This window comes from Galleria mellonella, unplaced genomic scaffold, assembly GCF_026898425.1.
Source record: "Galleria mellonella isolate WM207_F2 unplaced genomic scaffold, CSIRO_AGI_GalMel_v1 utg56, whole genome shotgun sequence".
Classification (NCBI taxonomy): Eukaryota; Metazoa; Arthropoda; class Insecta; order Lepidoptera; family Pyralidae; genus Galleria; species Galleria mellonella.
Window position 1 is genome coordinate 4,981,496 of NW_026442117.1, and position 22,568 is coordinate 5,004,063.

At 33.1% G+C, this 22,568-nt stretch overlaps 1 protein-coding gene and 1 long non-coding RNA gene across 2 annotated transcripts; one reads left to right on the forward strand and one right to left on the reverse strand.

Annotated features, from left to right (window-relative positions):
* Window positions 1-261: 261 nt before the first annotated feature.
* Window positions 262-10,016, forward strand: LOC128201620 (uncharacterized). The gene is made up of 4 exons (XR_008253332.1): window positions 262-504; window positions 4,858-4,931; window positions 8,518-8,680; window positions 8,894-10,016. It is a non-coding gene; the product is annotated as an uncharacterized LOC128201620 (long non-coding RNA).
* LOC113516163 (uncharacterized) lies at window positions 9,897-21,336 on the reverse strand. The gene is made up of 5 exons (XM_052899134.1): window positions 21,183-21,336; window positions 15,331-16,095; window positions 14,817-15,021; window positions 13,239-13,392; window positions 9,897-10,993 (listed from the first exon to the last, which is right to left on the reverse strand). The coding sequence occupies exons 2-5, from the start codon at window positions 15,698-15,700 to the stop codon at window positions 10,820-10,822; spliced, it is 903 nt and encodes a 300-aa protein (XP_052755094.1). The 5' UTR covers window positions 15,701-16,095; window positions 21,183-21,336; the 3' UTR covers window positions 9,897-10,819.
* Window positions 21,337-22,568: the final 1,232 nt, after the last annotated feature.

Below are 22,568 nucleotides of genomic sequence, written 5' to 3' on the forward strand. Positions count from 1 at the left end.
AAGACTTGATATTTTGTTCGTAATGGATGAACTTAAACAAAACTTAATTGATTTTAAAAGGCTGTATTTTATTCAAAAAAAGACATGTTAAGTTGGAACGGATAACTAATCGTAAACATAAAATATTATTTTAATAAAAATAACTAATTGAAATAACCGTTATCATAAAACAGCGATTTGCTTAACTAAAAAAACGTAGCAATCTAATCTGTTATATTTAGTTATTGCGCATCTTCAATGCGTTGTACTACACGTGTTAACGTGGCGTCATGACGACTGCGCATGACAACGAAACATCCCTCCTCTCTACTTTATCCGCCAGCTGACCGTCTGACTGGTTTGTGAAGCAACTTAATAATAAATAAGTTCGATTCGACGCTGTTACTTATCAAATTAGACCAACTATGTGTTTCAATTGGACGTTCTTTGTTTCATGATATTTCGATAATGTCGTCGACGTTTGTTTCGATTACGTGAACTGATAACGTGACTGAAAGATTTTAGGTAAATGCTTAATAGTAATACTAATTAAGTTAGTGATATTTCGTATGTTCGTTCTATTAACGTGTCACGTGGCATTGTTTTATCCTATAATTAAAATGTACTTAAGCACCTATTAGGTAAATCACTATTTATACTACTGTAGTAATTAAATGCAAGATTTATTTTTTATTTTTACGTAAATATCTTGTAATACTGCCATCATTGTGGCCACCCACGCTCTACTTTATTTAAACAGATTTTGTGCCCACGTTATATCACAAATCTCTTATAAAATCTTTTGGTTTTTTATGTTTTTTTTTGTTTATCTACTTACCTTTTTATTAGAAAAATATGCGTTCAGTAACTAATAATTTAAATAAATAGCCACTTGTAAAAGTAACATGTACCCTGAAATTTCTTGGGCATTTTTTAAATTATAAATGGTTACCCCAAATTTGTTCAAACTGAAATACAAGCGAAACTCAAAGATTATAAAAAAAAATCTACGTCCACTGCCATATAAATAAATATTTTATATCTGTCCCAAAATATCTTAAATCTTGATATCCATCTTAATAACACAGATATCGTATCTCAATTTGTTTCCTTTTTTAAATCGATTCAATTGTGAATCAAGGAAGAAAATTTAAAATGTTTATTAAAATTCCTTTGCATCAAATACATAAAATTTTAACATTTTTAATCTATGCTGTTGAAAAACGCGGGAAAATGTCGACAACCATTATCGTAACGAGCGACACGTGCTGCACAAACGTAATTCTAAGTTGCTTTATAACAATCACATATCATATATACCGTATCAGCTGAATTGTTTACATAATCATATGTTAGCATTATGTATAATATTATCTGTGGTAGTGTTATCTACTGACAATATGAATATTTACAACCTAAACTTTACGCTAGTAAGTATTATTTAAAGCGATAACATTTGAATGCCATGTCTATTATGGATATTTCTTTATATCATAATTATATATATATATATATATATATATATATATATATATATATATATATATATATATATATATATATATATATATATATATATATTTTTTTTTATTTTAGCATGGGTCCTCTGTTGTCCATTATACCACTAACATACCTATAGGGAACGAGACGGGATATTCAAAAGGAATGAGAAGGATTTTTTTATGTATTATAAGATGGGTTTGCGCTGGATTATAAGTGATGATAAGATTTGAAGAGTCCCAGATTTTGAAAAAAAAAAAACAGGAAACGGGTCTATTTTTTAATGGATAATAATGGAATGGTAACCCCGTCTACACTAACGGTATATACTGGCAGGGCACCAGTGAGGGATCATAGGTGAGAATGATAAGGCAAGTCAGTTAGCCCATTGTGATGAATGTACCTGGAATTCAGCACGATGGTTACTAGGGGGACCACATGGAGGTCAACCTGACAGGGTATATTGCTTATTATGGGACTGGTAGTCCGCATTACTAACAATCCCTTCCCTCCCATTGTATCTGTACTATAGAATGTAATGTCATATCGGTTTGGAAATGCTGCTGCTGGAAGTTGATTCCAAAGAGTGGTCGTGCGTGGGAGAAAGTGCCTTGAAAAATGCACGGTGGAGGACCGCCACTCGTCCAGATGGTTGGGATGAAACTCTATGTATACTGATATCGCAGGAGAGATTTCATTTTCATCCATTAAAAATGCATTAAAAAAAGTTTTTTTTTTATGCAACTTAGAATGGCAAACAAGCTGACTATATAACAAGCTGACTACTAATCCGTCGCCTATAGACATGAGCAGTACCATGGACATAACAGAATGCAATAATATGCATGCAGTATGCATGAAGTATGCAATAATCTAATGCTGAATTCACTAACAATGCAATAAATGCCATGAGTGGTGCATCGAATGTACTGTCTGAATTTATTTCAAGGCTTTATAGTCAATTCATGCAAGCAGTAAATGTATATTTGAGATTTCAACGGACATGCCAACGAGTTACAGTTATTATTATTAATGGGTACACAAATGCCCAGTCAAGGTTCTCATGACAAATTTTGCTTGTTATCTGCTCTCTGTGTAGTTTATTTCTTCCTATATCACAATTTTTTTAATATGTATACCCACTTATATAAGTATGTATGTAGATATACATATAATACAATTTTATCTTTGGCTGTTAAATTGGTTAGGTACACAGGTTACACTCTGGATTTGTTGTACGCGTCCGTGTAGCCTAACTTCAGGCTGCAGCTGAAAATCAGTGCTTTCCTTTTATGCAAAAGTATCACTGAACTGTGACCTATTTGGGTCACTGCGACACACGTGACGAAACCATATATTTGTATTTTATCTTTTGTTCTATATTTAAAAAAGTGTAAATAATTTGATTGTATAAATTCATTTCGTCATAGTCGTACAATACTGACGGATCTGACAAATATTACATATAAAGATCCGTCGGTATTTTACGACTATGACGATTTGTTAATTTACGTGTGTCATAAATGGCTCAAATAAAAAGTTTATCTATCTATCTATCTTATTTAATTCGTTTAAGCAGAACTTAATCAAAAGGTTTTTTTTATGCTACTTAGAATGGCAAATAAGCTGACGGCCCACCTGATGGAAAGTGATAACCGTCGCCTATAGACATGAACAGTACCATGGACATAATAAAGTATACGATTTCATCCATGATACCAAGTATTGTTGAAGTAGTAGGGACAGGTGGAAAAAAACTCGACCTTTGCCCCTCAGGGAGGTAAGTTGGTAGGAACAAGTGAAACTAGCCGAAATTTACACAGATGTATCTGTTATATGAATTATATGAAATGTATTTAATGAAATTACTAATAAATTGAAATATTCAATTAATTAATTAATTTTTATTTGTACTACCATTGATCATCAACAGACTATCTTATGGTCTTGTCAATTATTCGTTCGTTCAAAGTTTAAGATTCATTGTAAGAGATTTAAACTATTAAAATATTACATCCAAGTTAATAATGTATACAAAGTTTTGAAATGAAATAAAAAAGTATATAAGAAGTAGACGTTTCTAACTGTAATTCTTGTTAGAGGAATTAGTTTATTAACGACGAATACATCAGTCGACAATTAAAAAAAAAAATCAATAAACGTTTATGTTTAAAGTTTAATAGCAAAGTTCAAGCCACAGGAGAATTGTATCATATTATAGAATATGTTTTATAATACGCAAAATGAGATTATTATGGTAAATAGATGGATGATTTATTTGTAGTTTTAGTGTAAACATAACAATAAAAAAAAATTACGTGCATAAAAACAAAGATGACATCACATGTGCAGATCTAAGGACAAGGAACTACATCTTTGGTGCAGAATAATACGAAACGAAGCGTATTGCATATAACAAGATATGGAGTCAAATAGCATAAAATAAATAAAAGAAAATATCCAAAGCCGTAAAACCAAACTATTAAAAAAAATAGCTGCGAATTGCCGCGAAATTCTTTGACAGCAAAATGTCATTGACTTTTTTATGTTATAAAAAGTGAAATAAAAATCTTTAAGATCGTTAAAATAAAAAAAATAAAATAACACAAGTCATACTATACTAACACTGGCTCAAGATACTTTGTTATTTTTTTAACATTTTTAGTATTTCTACAATTGTTTTCGTATCTTTTTCTATAATTTTTTACCTTCTACCCTCACCATGTTGTAATGTGATAATAAAAAATATTTTGAATTTCCTTTTAAAATACATCACTTATATGTTCGGAGACTAAAAAGGTTGGCAGCAGAGCCGGTTTAGCATAAACCCTCGATGTAATATTGCATAGAAGACGAAAACGGGATTTTCAATATTGTTCGTGACAAGGAAGTATCAATTTTATTATTAGAAGTTTTATAAGTATACATTATATTTTTATTTAATAATTACAGGTTTAATTTACATATAATTTGGCCGAGAAAGCTCGACTTGTTACGGGATCATTCGGAATCCTTAACCTTCAGCATTTGTGACGCGAGCGCGAGTCTAACTGAAAGATTAAGATGATTTATTAAAGCTTACGAATGTTCCCGAGACTAATGTATTATTAGTACGTTCCACAAAAATCGCCACTTTAATTATGGGATAGACATGGGAGTAAATCCTATTGATTGTAAAGTAATTATTGAAATTCATCCTGACAGAATTAGAAAACATATTGCGTTATAAAGCCGTTGAATTTAGGATCTCACAAAAGAACAATACACAAATTTATATCTCATTAATCACTTCATTTTTCATACAAACATAGCTGTGTCTGTGTAGGCTTTGTATGCTCAAGTTTGTAGATCAATGTACTTTTGTCCTGTTTATTTTAGAATGACCTGATTTGAAGACTAGATAATATTCGAAGCGGGATCATTGTTCTCCAAGAGGGTACGCGATATAAGAGGTACGTACAGGTTATTTAAGGTTATGTCTGAGAGAAAATTAACCACGCCGATTTTACTATTTTTTTTTATTATTGTTACCTCATAACTTCGTCAGTTGTAAACCGATTTTAAAAATTCTTTTTTTGTCTGAACGCTTGTACTTACAGATTGGTCCCATAGAAATTTTATCAAAATTGATTCAAAAGTTTTTTTTTTTAAATTAAAATAACTGATTTTAAATATAATAATAATAATACATTAATGTAAAGAAGAAAGATTTGATTTTTGTGTCTTTGTTTGTTTGTAATGGATAAACACAAAACTACTTAATCAATTTTAAAATTTCTTTCACATATAGAAAGCTATATTATTAGCGTGTAACTAAGGATATATATTAATTAAAATTTTATTAAAATCGGTTCAGTAAATTAGTTTTGAAACCAAAATAAATGGTTTTGCTACAATTGAAGTCGGTATTTTTAGGGAACACAATTCAATTATACCCAATATTTACAATATACAGCTATACTCGTATACAAAAATATGTATTTAGTAGGTACCTAAGTACACGTCTATTTAATTTATTCTCGATTATTTTTAATATATTTAAATGACGCAACTGTTTGTTCAAGTGCTAATAAATTTACGTCAAATATATTGTTATCATAATTTATTATTCTTTAGGTATATATAATATATCTATAAAAAAAAAACACCAGCTGACTGAATAGGTCTTTTAAAGGAATTAAATTTAAAATATTTCGAATTTACATGCATATCCGTCACACCTGTCTCCCATTGGTGTAGGCGGAAACAATGGGACGCCAAATGTTTCGATTCAAACAAAACTCTTTCGCTTCTTCCACATTCGTCGATCTTTTCATACACGCTCGCCGGTTACGGGCACTTCTTATTTGAACTTTCTTCATCAAGTCGTCTATTTGGTTGACATACCGTGTACCTAAGGCGACTCCTATCGACATCGCTGTCATTCGGGCTCGATAAATCTCTTTTATGATTCTTTTTTTTATTAATTCTCTATATGGCCAAACCAATTTCGTATATATTTTTTTTATAATTTTAAAACTGTTATTAAGAAACGCTTACTGACTCAGGTCTATAGATAATAGTTTTTGCTGTTACTAACTAAACGATTACTTAGAAGACAAACATGTTTAACGTTAGTTTGGCCATGCGCGTGCTTCTCAATCATTTATACTAATATCGGCATATGGGCCTAGCATAGAATGGGCTACCCCTTTCTTTCTCGTGGGTGTCGTAAGAGGTGACTAAGGGAGGGCGAGGGATGGGCAGCGGCGTCCTTCTTAAAACATCTCCAAAACCTACGGTTGCCAATCCGCTTGCCAAGCATGGCAACTACTGGCAAACTTCCCTTGGGGGAGGCTGATGTTCAGCAGTTGCAGTTAAAAGCTGATATGATGATGATGATTGCCGTTTGGCCCTGCCATAGAATGGGCCACCTTTGTCCCTTGGGGGTCGTAAGATTAATTAAAGGAAATTAATGGTCGGTGATTTTAAAGCATCAATAAAGTTTAACTGCAGTTGCCAACTCACCTGCCAAGGGGAAAAAGGATTGTTAGTAATGGAGACTGTGAATCCTATTGCTAGCAATATACCCAACCAGGTCGACCTTCTCGCGGTTCCCCTGGAAACTATCATGGTTAATTCCTGATAAGTTCATCATGATGAGCTAACTGGCCTGTTTTCATTCTCATCTATTACCTTTCACCGATGCTCCGCCAGCGTATCCCGTTAGCGCAGGCGGGGTAACCAAACCATTTTCACCCATCAAAAAATAACCTGCCAATCGTGGCAATTACTGGCAAAACCCTGCTTATGGTGGAGGCCTATGGTCGGCAATGGACAGTTAACGACTGATAGAATAATAATAAAAAAATACTAATATTATATATACGAAAGTAAGTCTGTCTGTTTTCTAAAGGAGCATCTATATGTCTATGAAACTTCAGGCTTTCCTAGACACATATACTAAGTAGGATAATTTTAAAATACGCCGAATTTTAATCTCTCAGAGCTAAAATATAAATAAAGATTGTGTTCCACCAAAAAAATCTACTTCAATTGTGACAATAAAATTTGATCCAAAAAAGTAAACTGAACTTGATTACATTTCTTTGGACCAATCTGTAAGTATATCCTTTTAGATAAAAAAAAAAAGAATTTTCCAAATCGGTTCAAAACTGACAGAGTTATGGGGTAACAAACATAAAAAGCAAATCCGAATCGCGAATCTACTTTTAAAGTCGATTGAAAAAATATTTTACGTTTCCTATGACGGGGTGGGGGAAGGGATTGTTAGTAATGCGAATTGCCGGTTACTTTGATAGCAATATACCCTGTCAAGTTGACTTGCTCGTGTTCCTCAGGTGTATTCATTACGATGGGCTAACGGACCTAGGTTTTTATTCGGGGGAAAAGGATTGTTTGTAATGGCTTCTAACAACCCATTGCTACCAATAGATCTATCTATTGGTAGATATCAGATCGACATCTAGGTCGGTTCCCCGGTTCCCCCTGGAAACCATCATGGTAAATTCTTGTCGAATTTTTCACTATGGGCCAACTGACCTGCCTCCAATCTCGCCTATCATCTACCACTGGTTAGTAATGGGGTAATCCCCATTAATTTATTAAGAGCAATGGGACTACTAAAGTAGTCCCATTGCTAGTAATATACCCTGTCAGGTCGACCTCCTCGTGATTCCCTCTGGAAACCATCGTGATTGATTTATTGTTAGATTCATCACGGTAGGCTAATCTGCTTCATCCTCACGTATCATCCCTCACTGGTGCCCCGCCAGTGTATACGGATAGCGCGGGTGGGGTTATTATTCCATTATCACCCATTAAAAAAACCATTCCATTATCATCCTTTTAAAAAAATTACTAGTAACGCCATCTATCGAAATTTATTTCAATTAAGTTACCTTGTACAGAACTCTATCTACTCTATTATATTCTATTTGTAAAAAAATATTCACGATTCTTTTATTAAATAGAAGGGTAGAGCGCAATACCGCTGGAAATTTTCTCCCGTCAGTTATCATTTTTAAAGAAGCAAATAAAAAACAGAATTTGAAGAAGGATTTCCTCCAGGTTTAGATGTTTACATGATTGGAAAATCAGAGCATACGTTAATGTAAAAATTTTCCAGAAGTGGATCGTAGCTCACTTTGTTCCTCCAAAGCCTCAAAATAAAGTTATGTTGCTTCTAGACGGGCATTCTTCTTACACTAATCCTGCTAAAATGTTGGAGACTGCAGAAAAAATGGGATCATTCTCTTTTGCTTACCAAGTCACAGTACACAAGTTTTGCAATGCTTAGACAGCATGTTTTTCAAGCCTTTTAAAAGTTTTTATGCAGCTGAACGAGACTAGAAACTGGATAAGCATCAAAGAAAAAAAAATCAATCGTTCTGTATCTGGCAGACTAATTGGTAATGCATGGATCCGAGCGGCTACACCTTCTAATGCTATCTCAGGATTTAGAGCTTGCGGTATTTATTCATAGAATTTGGTTATCATTCCAGACAATTTCTTTATAATCTCTGATTTGTCTTTAAGCTGCCAGGTCCGTAACGAATAAGAAAAAATAATTTGGTTGATGAGTTACCTGGTCCATCGTGCAGCAATCAGATGTTGCCAAATCTAGACGACGACGAAATTTGTGTTTGTCCAATTGTTGCCCAAGCTCGACGTTCTTCAACGCCCAGTCATGGGACTTAAGGTAGTTCTAACTTCAACACTCTTACAGATCGTTACGAACGGTAGTTCCAACACTCTTACAGAGTTAAGCTCGCCTGTTGTACATTTTTATTTAATATATATTATATGTTTGTAATTTTTTGTGTACAATAAAGAATAAATAAATAAACCGCGATTCTCTTCATGTTTACTGAATTGTAACTGTTACTGAATTGTAACATCTTGACTCTTATAGCCTTGAGCAAAAACAGAAAAGGAAACGCCAAGCAAGATTTTACTAAGAATGTTCTCCAGTATCAAAGATTTCAATACCGTTATATAAGAGAGGAAAACAATCGGCTGCTATATTAACTTCCAAGAAAAACATCGCTAATAAGAAAACTGAAGGGAAAGCTACTTCCAACTTATCATGCAAAAATAAACGTAATGCAACTCCTAACATACCTTTAAAATGTACCAAACGAACCAGAAAATTGCCGAAAAAACATCTAGATTTAGATTCAGGGGAAACAAATCTTACTCAACAGTCTAATGATTCTTTCGTAGAAAATAAATATAATGTTGGTAAAAAAGAAACAAGAGTAGAGAAAGTCGAAAAGTTGACATTAAAAGGAAGAAATCAGACTAAAATTGGAATTACTCAACTTGTGAATTCAAATGAGTCAGACTCTTTTTCAAAACGCTACAAATACCACGCCACAAGAACAGGTGGTCTACCATGAAATGTAATTCCGAATTTTCGGGCTCGATTTCGTGTTTTTGTTCGTACCGAAATCGACCCAGTAAATGGAGCTTAACATTTCGTTCATGATAAATCCTAATAGTCCAGATAAACGATATTTTAACATTTTTAATACTCGTAATTTCAAATGACATGTCTTATGTAATTTTAACATCAAATTTCTGTTTCGTTCATCCTCGAAATTTCGAAAAATATTTCATGGTAGGCCCTCAAGTGACTCTTATACGCCAATACTTCCTGCTTTCATGCTCACCACGGCGAATTTTCCCACAAAATTATTCAATGAGCTGATTATATACCTATAGAATTCATGACATACATATACAGAATTCATGGGATTTAAAAAAAGTATTTGAAAACTACAAAACCAACCTGTGGAGTGGGTGTAAAAGTAGTAGTTTCAAATACAACTATTTTATGATTAACTTATTCAAATTAAATTATTCCATTATTTTTCAAAAGGAACACAATGTGTAAATTAAATAAAACAACTGCATATATTGTCTTTATATTTATTTCCCCAATAGAACTTTTGTCTCGCCTTGTCTCAGATTTAGAATGTTAATATAAAAAAAAAAAAATAAAGTATAAATCCACTTAAATAATAAATGGTCTCTACATGAACAGTTTACGTAACAAATACGTACATGAAACTAATGAAAAAAGTAATAAAAAACTAAAATAGGTAAAAAAACGTTACTAACTACAAATACCCTGATGAATAAGTATACATCTTAAAACACAATGCTAGATACTTGATATTTCCATTAGTTATATGAACTTATATGTATATAGTTAGAAAAAATAAACTAAATTGATACAAACCAATGAAATAGATGAAAAAGTCATTATAATATACTAATGCTTGAATAAAAAAAATGAAATACGGTAAATTTTTTGCCTCAAGATGTCGTAAGAGACAAATCACGCTAGTAACAAGAAAAAGAAAAAAACTGAATAAGGATGAATTATAGATATTAAAACAATTTTAAACATCTTTCCATTATGATTCATAATAAACCATGTAAAATGTAACACGAAAGTCTAAAAGTTAATATTTGCATATTATTCATAAAAACTAAAAACTTTACACAAATCCAATTCAACTATTACTGTTCTGTTACTTTCTTACATTACCCTCTTATTCATAAGAAACGTTAAATCTCTCGTAAACATTTTTTTGCTATTAAACTGTTTTGTCTCTTTCTTTTGTGATAAATTTTCAATATGAATGAAAGTGAGAAAACAATGTAATAGTTATTAGATTTGTAGTAGGTTTCAGTTTTTATGAATAAGGGAATTTAGCGCGAATCAAAAGGGCAAAACATTTCAATAGCCGAACTAGATTTATTAGACGCTTGACATTTTTATAATGGGATTAAACTAAATCCGGATTCCAAGGTTTTTGCCGAGTTCACTTTATGTACCAGCGGACAGTTGGACGATTTTGTTGTTGACTTCTAGAAGCTCAGCCATGTACTCGTCATCAGCTATGATCGTGGCGAGCCGCTGCAGGATGGAGAGAAGCTCGCCATCTCTTAGACGGAGCTGGTCGTTACACTGTTCCACTTCGTCTACAACCTCGTCTGGTATCTGCAAAAAAACATATGTAGGATCTTCTTCAAAGTTCTTAAGAAAAGAATGAGAACAACAGCGGACTTATCCCATAAAAGGGCTTTCTTTTAGTCAACCTTTAAATGTCTGATAGAAATTGTGAATTGGTGGAGATAAAATAATAATAATAATAACTAAAAAATAAGAAAGATATAAGTGTTAGTTACAACACGAGAATAACATGTATAAGAGGGGTTCCCAACCTTATTTTGTCTACTGTCCACTTTGAGAATAAATTTTTTTTAGCGCCCCCATTTTTTCACCTACTTAAAAACCACTATTAATCAATTACTGTGTAAATTATGTAAATTAATCAATTTTTTTTCTGGCTCTCTTACCGCCCCCCTTTAGGCTTGCAGCGCCCACAAGGGGGCGTTATCGCCCACTTTGGGAAAGGCTGAGTATAGATCCTATACAAAGGTACATTGTCAGCCAGTAACACAGGCTATACATTTCTTTCGAAAATTCTATGTACCCGTGCGAAGTCGGGCTGGATCACTAACTTAAACTACACACACGACTTTTTTCTTTGAATAATTCGTTAAGTATTTTTTGATTGTGTTTCAAACAAAATTATTTAAAGAATTTTAAAAGTTCTGCCATTTAGGGAAAGATAAATCTTCAGTGAGTAATAGAGGCCAAATTTTATTAAAAAAAACAGTGCGTAATGGAAGTGTTCGTTAGTTTTAAATATTATTATAAAATTTGCTTGACTTAATAATGAAATAATATTTGTCTATAGTTTTACTTCCTGAATATTTTATCATTTTGTTAATAGCGTTATATTGAAAAACCTTGTTAATATAATTAAGGGCACACTTTATCTCATATCAAGTCTACACATTCGTGTTTCTACCATGAAGCAAAGATATTTGCCAATGACATAGACATATATGTACTTAATATATATAAATATGTATTACATTATGCAGATGGCAATAAAAGAGAAATAGCAGTATGGAAAGTATGCCACATTTTTACAATTTTGGAGTAAAGCCAATCCAGTGACGTCTGGAAGGCTCATTGAAGGCAAAAATAACTGAATGAATCTACATCCACGCAATTTATAATATCCTATAGCTATATTTTTATTTATAACCGCCAACATTAATGGATCATAAAAATAATAAATATTGGCACTCTACACTTTGAATGAATAAAATATTACCTATATTTTAAACAGATGAAGTATGTTTTATGACGGTGGAGTAAATTGGATTTACCAAAAGGAGATTTTGCACAAAAGTCGTTTGCTTGGGTACCTCTGCCTCATTCGTGTTTCAACCGACAAGCATTTGTGTTTGCATGGCTGTGTTTCGGTTTGAAGGGTGGGATTCGGCAGTGAATTTACAGGGTACAGAGGAATAACACCTGAGTCCTTAGGAATGGCAACGCATAGGGGATATCATGGGCGAAACAGTATACTCTGTTATATCCATAGTATTGTTTATGTCTGTAGGCGGCGGTTACCACTTTCCATTAGGTGGGCCATCAATTTGTTTGCCATTCCAAGTAGCATGAAAAAATACACAAAATATAGAAGTCTATGTTCTTTAGCTACAACAGATATACTGAATCTGATTTCAATTTGAATACACTAGCAATACAAGCTAGGAATTTGAAAATACCAAGTTTCTCAAATAATATTTGTCTTATAAGATTATGTATTTTAATATGCAGACTGGCCAGCAACCTCTATTGAAAGAGATCACTATCTGGTATGCAAAGGTGCGTATAGACGATTTTCTATAATTCATTAAAAACTGATGGTTCATCCAAGGTTGTGAGCTTGTTTGCCATAATTATTCAAAAAAGTAAAAAAAAATAAGTATGCCAATATCTGTCAATATAAAGAAGTATGTTTCTCTCGTTACTTAGAGTATTTATTTAATTAAAAATATAATAAGAATACTTATGGAAATGTTTAATAAAAATATTTCAAAAATAGAGAATGAGAAATTAGTAAGGGTAGAGACAGGTAAATTCTTTTATAGCTTGAAATCTACGTATTACTATTCTATTAAATTTCATTTTAGTCCCTTGCAATCTATGTATTTTACGTTCCCAATATAAAAGCAATACTCATTTAATAATGACCTAATATGGTGAAATTAGTTAAGTAATAAAATATAGTTATATAAAATTCTGTGGGAGTAGTGCCTAACTTATAAAGACATAATATTTCATGATAGACTATTTAAAAACAAAATACCAAAAAAATTACCTTTTGCAATTCCAAGAAAGTTTCAAATTTCAATTTCTTTCTCTGTTTGCCGCTGTTACTGTCGAAGAACATGGTGAACTCTGTCGTTTTGGACTTCAGAGGGAAGTAGATACCGGCGGTCAGGTTGCCCTTCGGGTCCCTGGCGAGTAAACTCCTGGAAAAATAAATTAATACAAATTATATGAATTGCACATTTTCAATCGATATCAAACTTGGCTACTATCAGATTTTGTTTGGTTATTCAAAGAAATTCAATGTGGAATGTTTTAGAAAAAATACAGTCAGTATGTTGGATTCTAAATCTGAATTTATTGGCTTACAAGAACAAATTAATAAAAGGCAGTAAAATAGAATTTATATTAAATTGACAGAGAGATAAAGAGGAAAGAGTTAATTTCGAATTTAGAAACAAATTTATAAATGATAACCATCAATTTGAAGAATTTGAACAAAGCCCGCATTTTGTATCCAATTTTCATTTGATAAATAAAGTTACGAGTATTTAAATAATTAATGTAATGGCGATAAATATCCTTCGTGACAATTCATGGCAATTATATTGAAAAACCTGATGAAAAGTGGTAACCGTCGCCTATAGACATGAGCAGTACTATAAACATAACAGAGTATACTGTTTAGCCCATGATACCACCCATGCGTTGCCATTCCTGAGGATTCAGGTGTTATTCCTCTGTACCCTGTAAATTCACGCCATATCCCACCCTTCCAACTGAAACACAGCCATGCAAACACAAATGTTTCACGGTAGAAACACGAATGGGACAGAGGTATCCAAGCAATCGACTTTTACAAGGTACAGACTGATGCACGAACTCCAGTCCTCAGGAATGGCATGGCACCTTTGAGTGTCACAGTGTGTACTGTAATGACAATAGCACTTTTCATATCTATAGGCGAGAATTACCATTTACCATCGGGTGGTTAACATATTTGCCATTCTAAGTTGTATAAAAATTCACAAGTTTTAAGTAATTGTTGTATCAACCGTTAACTGTCCACTGCTGAACATAGCCTCCCCTATAAGGGGGATTTTGCTGGTAGTTGACACGCTTGGCAGGCGAGTTGGCCACCATAGCTTGGCTTTCGGTGATGTTTAATCCCTTCTTTGCATAATGGTGTAAATTTCCATCATAACATTGAATGCCCAAAAATTATATAAAAGAACAAGTTAACTTTAAGTTGATCGTGTTTGAATACCTTTTTAATGTCCATTGCAAAAAAAAAAGACATAGCTTTCAAATTTATTTTTTGTAACTATATTTCCTTTAATTTTGAACATGAATTATATCAACTTGATTTATTTTACCAATAAAAAAAATTATGCAAAGAAGGGTTAAGAGGGACGCTGCTGTTCATCCCTCCACCATAAGCTCCTTTAGTCGCCTTACGACATCCACGGGAAAGAAAGGGGTGGCCTGTTTTATGCCGAGACCTACACGGCAACTTTTTAGCAGCGTTATTTCCTTATAGTCTTCTATAAGGCTAAGGTACCTTCTTTACTAAATCAATAGTATTTATATCTATACTATAAAAATATAGTTATATTAATTAACGTACCTCAAATCCCAGACAAGGTTCCTCTTCTCTGTGACAGAGACAGCCGTCAGGTAAGCCCTGGCGACGTAGATCAGCGACAGACGTTCCTTTACATTGGATCCTCTGGTTTCTCTCTCGTGCCATTCTATATAGTTGGTGTTTTGAAGGTTTAACTGATAGTTGTACTCTTTGCGGCAATGAGGCTGGTCGCTTTGGATGAACCAACCTTTGGTGAAAAAGTTATGGCGGGTTAAAAACAAAATCAGTATTAAGTATTTCCTGATGGCTACGAAATAATCGTCAGAAGTGGCAATACACGAAAATGTTCATAATCTTTTATGAGCTAGTTTGCTTTTCTTTTTTTGTAACTGAAAACAGTCATGTTCGTTAGACAAATGACGTTCTTAAATATTTGTTCCTTTCAATTCCCTGATCCCTGATTATGCGTGATGTGATGTAATACCTAAGCATATTTTTTTTTTATAAAAGTGATGATCATAAGAATAATCAAAATATATGTAGTATTTTCACATACCTGTATGAGGGTAACACCGGTCATCCATCACTGTGACCACCCGGGAGATGTGGTAGCCCAGGTCCGATAGAAATACACCATGTCTTCCCCCGATCTTGATGTGGATCGCTACCATCACATGGTCCTTCTCAGTCTCGATCAAGAACCCTTGAGGCCCGGGGCTTGAGGTCGCGTAGTCCACCAGATCTTGGATGTTTTCATCACAAGACACGAGCATCATCGACTTGGTTATACCAGGGAAATCCTTCTCCAAAACCTTGAGTTTTTTCATCACCTCCATACCCAGACCGACACACGTGTTCTTGCGAGGTCTGATCGGTGGTTTGTATTTTGGGAAAAATTCCTTCAGTGACTCATCTGGGGCTGACATATAGGAGTCATATAGGGTCAAGAAGTTGTTGATGGAGTCATAATTTTCTGAGACGACGAGACGGCTCAACAGCACCTCGGCTTTGGCTACCAGGTCCTCATACTGCTGTAGGGATAGGTGCAAAGCCGGGCGGGGGGCCCCCCACCGCGGCGGCGGTAGGGGGTGGTCGGCCGGCCAGGCCGGCGCGACAGGCTTCTGGGCTCCTGAGCCGAGTCAGCTCAACCACTCGGCTCCCCAGCGGCCCATAACGCGGCGTATGGCGCGCTCCTCGCTCGATGTCGATGCCATGGCATCGGGCCCCTGGACGTCAGGTCCAACGAGCCCAGTGGCCTCCACGCCCTTCGGCGAATCTGGAGACCACTGTTCCTCACTTAACGGTTTTATATTTAACGTATCTGAAAATAACATAGATATTGATAATTTTTAAATTTTCAATTACAATTGTGAAGAATTATTTGCGATCACTAATTTGCATTTGTCAGTTGTGATAATTATCAGAGATCTTTTGCATTTTTCATTATAGTACTGTTTACCGTCAGACGAGCTGTACGCTTGTTTGCCACCTTCGTGGTATAAAAAACTAGTATTTATTTTGTTTTCATATAACTAATGATTTTTTACTAATCCAGGGTTTTTAGTTTCTGAAGGTTTTTTACACATTTCATAAAACTGATTAGACTTAAGATTTGATCAATATTAAGTTATAATGCGACAGACAGTCAGATAGACATACGAGTATGAAATAAGAGTTTTCTTATATATGTATGATACGTATATTATAATAGCTACAAAAGCCGTATCAAATAAAAAAAATATTACCAAATTTTAATCAGTAACTTCATGCAAAACTGCGAATGTCTAATCCAGAAAACTTTATTAAATATAAAAATAATTTAAAAATAAAAATTAAGTACCTATTGGCTAGAATATTTCGGCATTTATTTCCTTGTGGTTTTAAATAAAGAAAAATATTTTAAATTTGAACAGGGTAACGTCTGAGGCACAGATAAAAGAATACGGATTAGGTATTATTATTTTATCTATGTCTGTGGAGCTAGCAATAAATAGATAAAAGATTTCAGACGCTATCTTAGGATCAGTGGACGAGAGACGAGTACTTTGATGTATCACCTTTATTACAGTCAGGTTATTAACCTCACAAAGGTATATTACTTTATAATGTACATCAATTTACTGGCAAAAAGCCAGAGTCAGTGTTTCTAAATTTGTTTAATTTCGAATCTTTAGAAACTTAATTACCTTCTTTATTTACTTCAGAAGTCGCATTTGTCTATATTACTTCTAATTTTAAACCTTTCAATTCTTTCTCATTCTATGGTACAACGGCTTATGTATACAAAAGGTAAGTTTCATTAAATGTAATTATCACAAATGGGTCACGCGATTCGCGTGATACTATGACGCAAATGAGTGACCATGCCGTGGAGGACGATATATACATGATATAGGTATAATACCTACGGCCTGTCAACATTATGGCTATTCATTGAAATCCTATGAACTATGGCAACTGGACTATCTTCAACTGAAGTAACTTAGTACCTTTATAATATGTCAAGGTCAATACTAATAGGTCAAGGATACTTTTAACTGGAAACAACAGTGGCTGCATATATATGGTCACCTTTAAAAAAAACGGTAAACTTAGGAAACTGAAAAAGATACATTTTACAGGGGAACGTTTTGAAACATTAGAACGCAAATAACTTTTGATAGAAGACTACTGTAAAAGATCATGCTAACATTTTAGTTTTAAAATCCTGTTTTTTATTGAATGCGCTTAATTAATTATTGTTATATTACAAATATCAGAAATAAATGCATATTCGTTACTTTGCATCTTCATACATGAGAGTTCCTAGGTATACAATACCATAGGTATACAACAGCAAATATATTTTTTTTTAATATCTGGCAAACTAACGAAAGTGCCACTTTCGTAAATATATCAAGGTATAAATCACGTGTTTTGGAGAGAACTTCAGTTTAAATAACATCGTTATAGCAATCAATCATGTAAAATAACTAAATTAGGATTGAAAAGTTGATAAAATAATTATTGAAATTTTCATACTAAAGTGTTTATTATAAAAATACTATAAAAATATGCTAAGTAAGTTTACTTTGGATATATCACAGAAATATGGAGATTCGAGCTACTCGATTTCTTTAACCGTTAGAGATAGAAATTTCAAAATAAGCAACAATAAGTAGTATGACGCAAAATGTAGATTTTTAAAGAAATGTCAAATTTGAAAAAACTGCAGATTCGTAAATTTGCCATAGAGGTGACGATATGGTCAAAACTAAATTGTATTATCCGCTTATTTATAAAAATATTAAAGCTATAAAATCTATTTTAGCTATTGAGCTGTCTCTTTCTTTTGAGTTAAATTCCTAATTTGAAAAAAAAGGACTACGAGAAATAATGTAAAAGTTAAAATATATTTGTAGATGTTTTTTTTGTTATTATAAATAAGGGGATAAGTCTATTGTTCAGACACAATATAAGATATATTCTCCACAAAAAAATACAGTTATATCGATCGTGAGAGAGTACAATATGCCATAAGAGACGAGCCGGGACAAGTTGTGTTATATTACCCATGACAAGACTCAACCCTATTGAATTTTGACTCTATTGAATTGGTGAAGATATCATGTGACGTGTACACGAAAAAAAAAAAGGTTATTTTTTTATGTCGTGAAAGAAAATGCAAACGATTAACAGACCTTCTGTCTTTATTCTGATGAAGTCTGTTCACTGTAATGAGGTTATTTAACTTCCTTCAAGAAGAATGATGTTCTGAATTCGTTTACGTATGTTTTTTTTTTTATATATATAGATAGCTATGCTGCGAAATTATGTCGCCAAGTCTGAATTACTTGTTAGAATAGCTAACCTCATTGGTAGAAATATTAATTCTTTTTTATTTTATTGACAGTCTAATTAAGTGCGCGAGTCTTCTAATAAAACTTGAAGACCCATGTCTTTTTCTTGTTGTATATTATTTTATTAAGCTTTTTCCAACATTACTCTTGATAATTTGTTTATTACCGTGTTCATTCCATATTCATATTTTGACGATAAAAATAAATAAGTAAAATTAAATAAGCGACACACTCTGACGTCACATATTTGCAAAAAACTGTTCGTTGCCAAGGAAAAATCTATATTTAGACACACAATTTCTCGTTCCAATTCATATATAAAATATCTAATGCGTCTATGAAACATCCAATGATTTATCGTTTTTTTTCAATCGTTTTAAATAAGAATTACTGGTCGAATACCATAAATCCTATAAACTATGTTTTTATGCTTTTACCCGCAATTTCATCCGCGTAAACGGGATAAAAAGTAACCTATATTCTTCTTCATCCCATTTAGTACGTGTATACCTAATTTCATAATTTTTGGTTAAGCCGTAAGGCGCTATAAGGCAAGTAACAAATAAACTCACGTTCACAATTATAATATTGGTAAGCATTGTCAAGATTGATTGTCCCGTTTATTCTGTGAAAAATAATTTCTTAAATTTTGTAATCAATGGTTACTAGTCAATTCTTTTTAATGTATTATACCGGGGGGAAAGGGATTGTAAGTAATAAGGTCTAACTGACTCATCAGGTCGACTTCCACGCAGTTCCCCCTGGAATCGTAGTTAATTCTAATGGAATTCGTCACGATGGGCTAACTGACCTACTTTTATCGTCACCTATCATCCTTCACTGGTTCCCTGCCAGCGTATACCGATAGCGCAGGTGGGGTAACCATTCCATTAGGGGGGAAAGGGATTGTTAGTAATGGAGATTGAGAATCCTATTGCTAGCAATATACCCAACCAGGGCGACCTCCTCACGGTTCTCCCTGGAAAGTATCATGGTTAATTCCTGATAAATTCATCATGATGGACTAACTGGCCTGTTTTCATTCTCATCTATCACCCTTCAATGGTGCTCCGCTAGCGTATCTCATTAGCGCAGGCGGAGTTACCATTCCATTATCACCCATTAGAAAAAATATTACTAACTAGTTAAATACAGTCGTGAATACAAGATAAACACGCATAGATGTATGTATCAAGACCAAATATACCTACTATTGTACAGATCACCTTTTATGTTATCATTTACACGTTATCAGTTATTAGTTTGAAAGGCACATTCTAAAAACTACGTAAATACCTAGAGTTGTTCAGACATATCTTATTGGAGTTTTCATTATTAAACAATTAAAAATTCGCTGCTGAATGCCGTTGTTTTACGTTTTTAAAACATGTTTTTTGTTTGAGAAATTAGTTCTGTCACTCGTTTAATAAAAAATATTTAATTGGTATTATTGTTTTTTTTTTTCATTTATGGTATATATATTCTAGGTTTCTAATCTTGAACATGGACATACATATATGTACGTAGATAGAGATCTAGGTATATCTAGATACTTTGATCTCAATGTAAATTAATTGCGAAAAAAAATCTACTAAGTATGTAATATGTAAGAATAAATTTAAAACAAAGGATTAATATAATAATTAAGGACGCAGCAGCGTCCCTTTTAAAACATCACCAAAGCCTAATTGTGGTTGCCACCTAGCTTGCCGACTGTGGCAAGTACTGACATACCCAAATAAAGAGAGATCTATGTTCAGCGGTGGACAATTAACGACTGATATGATATGATATGGTAATGAATGAATACTGTAAAAATAGTTCAAGAAAATATCAGGTATAATAGGGCTTAAAATCGCAAGAAAAAAATATGGTTATTTTATAATATCAGACTGTATGGCGTAGTACTTTTGCCTTTCCCAGGATAAATAGTTACTATTATTACTAGAAGAATTAAAAATCGAAAAAAAAAAGATTGAAAACTATTTAAAGTAATTGCTTTTTTTCCATTTCATAAATCTTCAAGATGTAATGTGCAAATACTATGTGACCTTGTTTTTTTTTTGTATATTTTTGTTCATTGTTTTGGGTTCAGTTTACAACGACAAAAATAATACACAATTATTATTATTATTCATTTTTATATTTAAACAACAATACACAGGCACGGTACGATGCAAAACGTTGACAATTCCAAAGATGTCCGACTCTGAAAACATGAAGTCACATAGTGTTTCGACAATTGATACAAAATATAAGAAAAACCTTCAGAAATTAATTTCGGTTCAGCAGTTCATTTAATATTATTATTTTACTCAATAATAATATAGACATATTGATAAATTGGTACTAGTTATCATACGCGGCAGTGACCACAAATAAACAACCCATAATGTAGATTAGATAGGTCAATAGATCAAATTGCACGAGACGAACTGACTTGACAGAGATAAATAACAAATAAAAAAAAAATTGAAGATTCTCTATGATTTGCAATAAAGACATATTTAAACTATTTCTACCGCTAAAAAATATGGCGAATAGAATAATTAATGTGAGGTTAACGTACCCATTGTTTGGCCTTAGCCGAGGTTGGTGCTAAATTGTCCTCTAGGAGAAGCTTCTTTGTTTACTTCTAGAAAGTAACTGGTTTCATCTGCGTCCGCGCGTCCTATATAAACCGTCTATTCCGTGGAGCCCTCCCGTCCCCCCACTTCCTCAATGGTTAAATGTGGATTGTGAGTGTGTGCGTGTGTTTTGCTGCGTCATATTGCATTGTATACGTGTATCGGTGTGAGTAATGCGTCAAAACATGCACACAGTTGTATTTTTCCGTGTATTTACTTCGATGTTTATGTGTGGAATGTCTATATTTTGTTTAAAGAGGCAAACAATGTATGAAAGATAGACAACTATTAAAAAATACCACGTGAGTAATGAAGGTCATGACTGAAGGGATCAATCAATACTGAGCAACTGGGTCCCTCACGTGCTGTTAGAACACGTGTCTAGTCACAGTTCCATGGATAATGCCTGATTTCTTGTTATTATACATTATTAAACTGAGAAATTATAAATAAAATTAAGTATTGACATATAATTTCACTGCCTTAAAATGGATGATTCGACATTCAAAATTTAAACTAGCTTTAATATGTATGACATTACTAAGTATTAATGCATTAATTTGGAATCATCTGGAAATTTCTATGTTTACGTAAACATACCTATGTTCGAAGCAGAATAAGGTGTGAATCGTTTTATAAATTTACTTCTTTGGACAGTATGGAACTATTTCTACCGATCTACTTTGTGTTTACTATATTACTAGTTCGGTAGTTTAAAATCCGCAATAATCTAAACGGATGCAGTAAATTGTCAATTTAAAAAAGTTTATAAAATCTTAAACTTTTTCTTCTTAAAATTCAATTCTGGAATTGGTAAACAAGTTGACGACCTTCCGTCAATAAGCTGACGGTATCTAGTACTTATAGCATTTTTAGACAGGTCCTGAAGAAACCAGCCTCTCTCGTTGTTAATAGGAAAAAAATAATAAATAAAATATTGGTTACCAATTGTCATCATCTGTATTAGAACGACCGTTATAAGGGAGTATACACTAAATTATTAAATATATTTTTATTATCTCAAGTTAGTAATCGATACTTACACTGATTTGATTACCTTCAAATTGAGGCATGAGGCGACTCCACTGGCAAGGAAAGAAAGAAAAGAAAAATAATTAATAATAATATTTTATATGAGAGAGACTTTGCCTATATTAAATCCTAAATTTAATTTTCGAAAACGAACTTTTGTAAATAGACAGGGGCATGGTTTGTGTCTTCAGATATTAATTTTCTTGTTAGAAACAAGAAAATTAATTCTAACCTCAGTATCTTAGTGTAAAGATTTGTGTATTTTTTTGTATAGTTATTATTTAGTTTATCATTTC

Coding starts and splice junctions, on each gene's coding strand:
- LOC113516163 (XM_052899134.1), bottom strand. CDS start 15,700: ATGTCAGCCCCAGATGAGTCACTGAAGGAATTTTTCCCAAAATACAAA. Junction 15,022..15,330: donor CCGGTGTTACCCTCATACAG/GTATGTGAAAAT, acceptor TTTTCACCAAAG/GTTGGTTCATCCAAAGCGAC. Junction 10,994..13,238: donor CTTTCTTGGAATTGCAAAAG/GTAATTTTTTTG, acceptor GTTTTTTTGCAG/ATACCAGACGAGGTTGTAGA.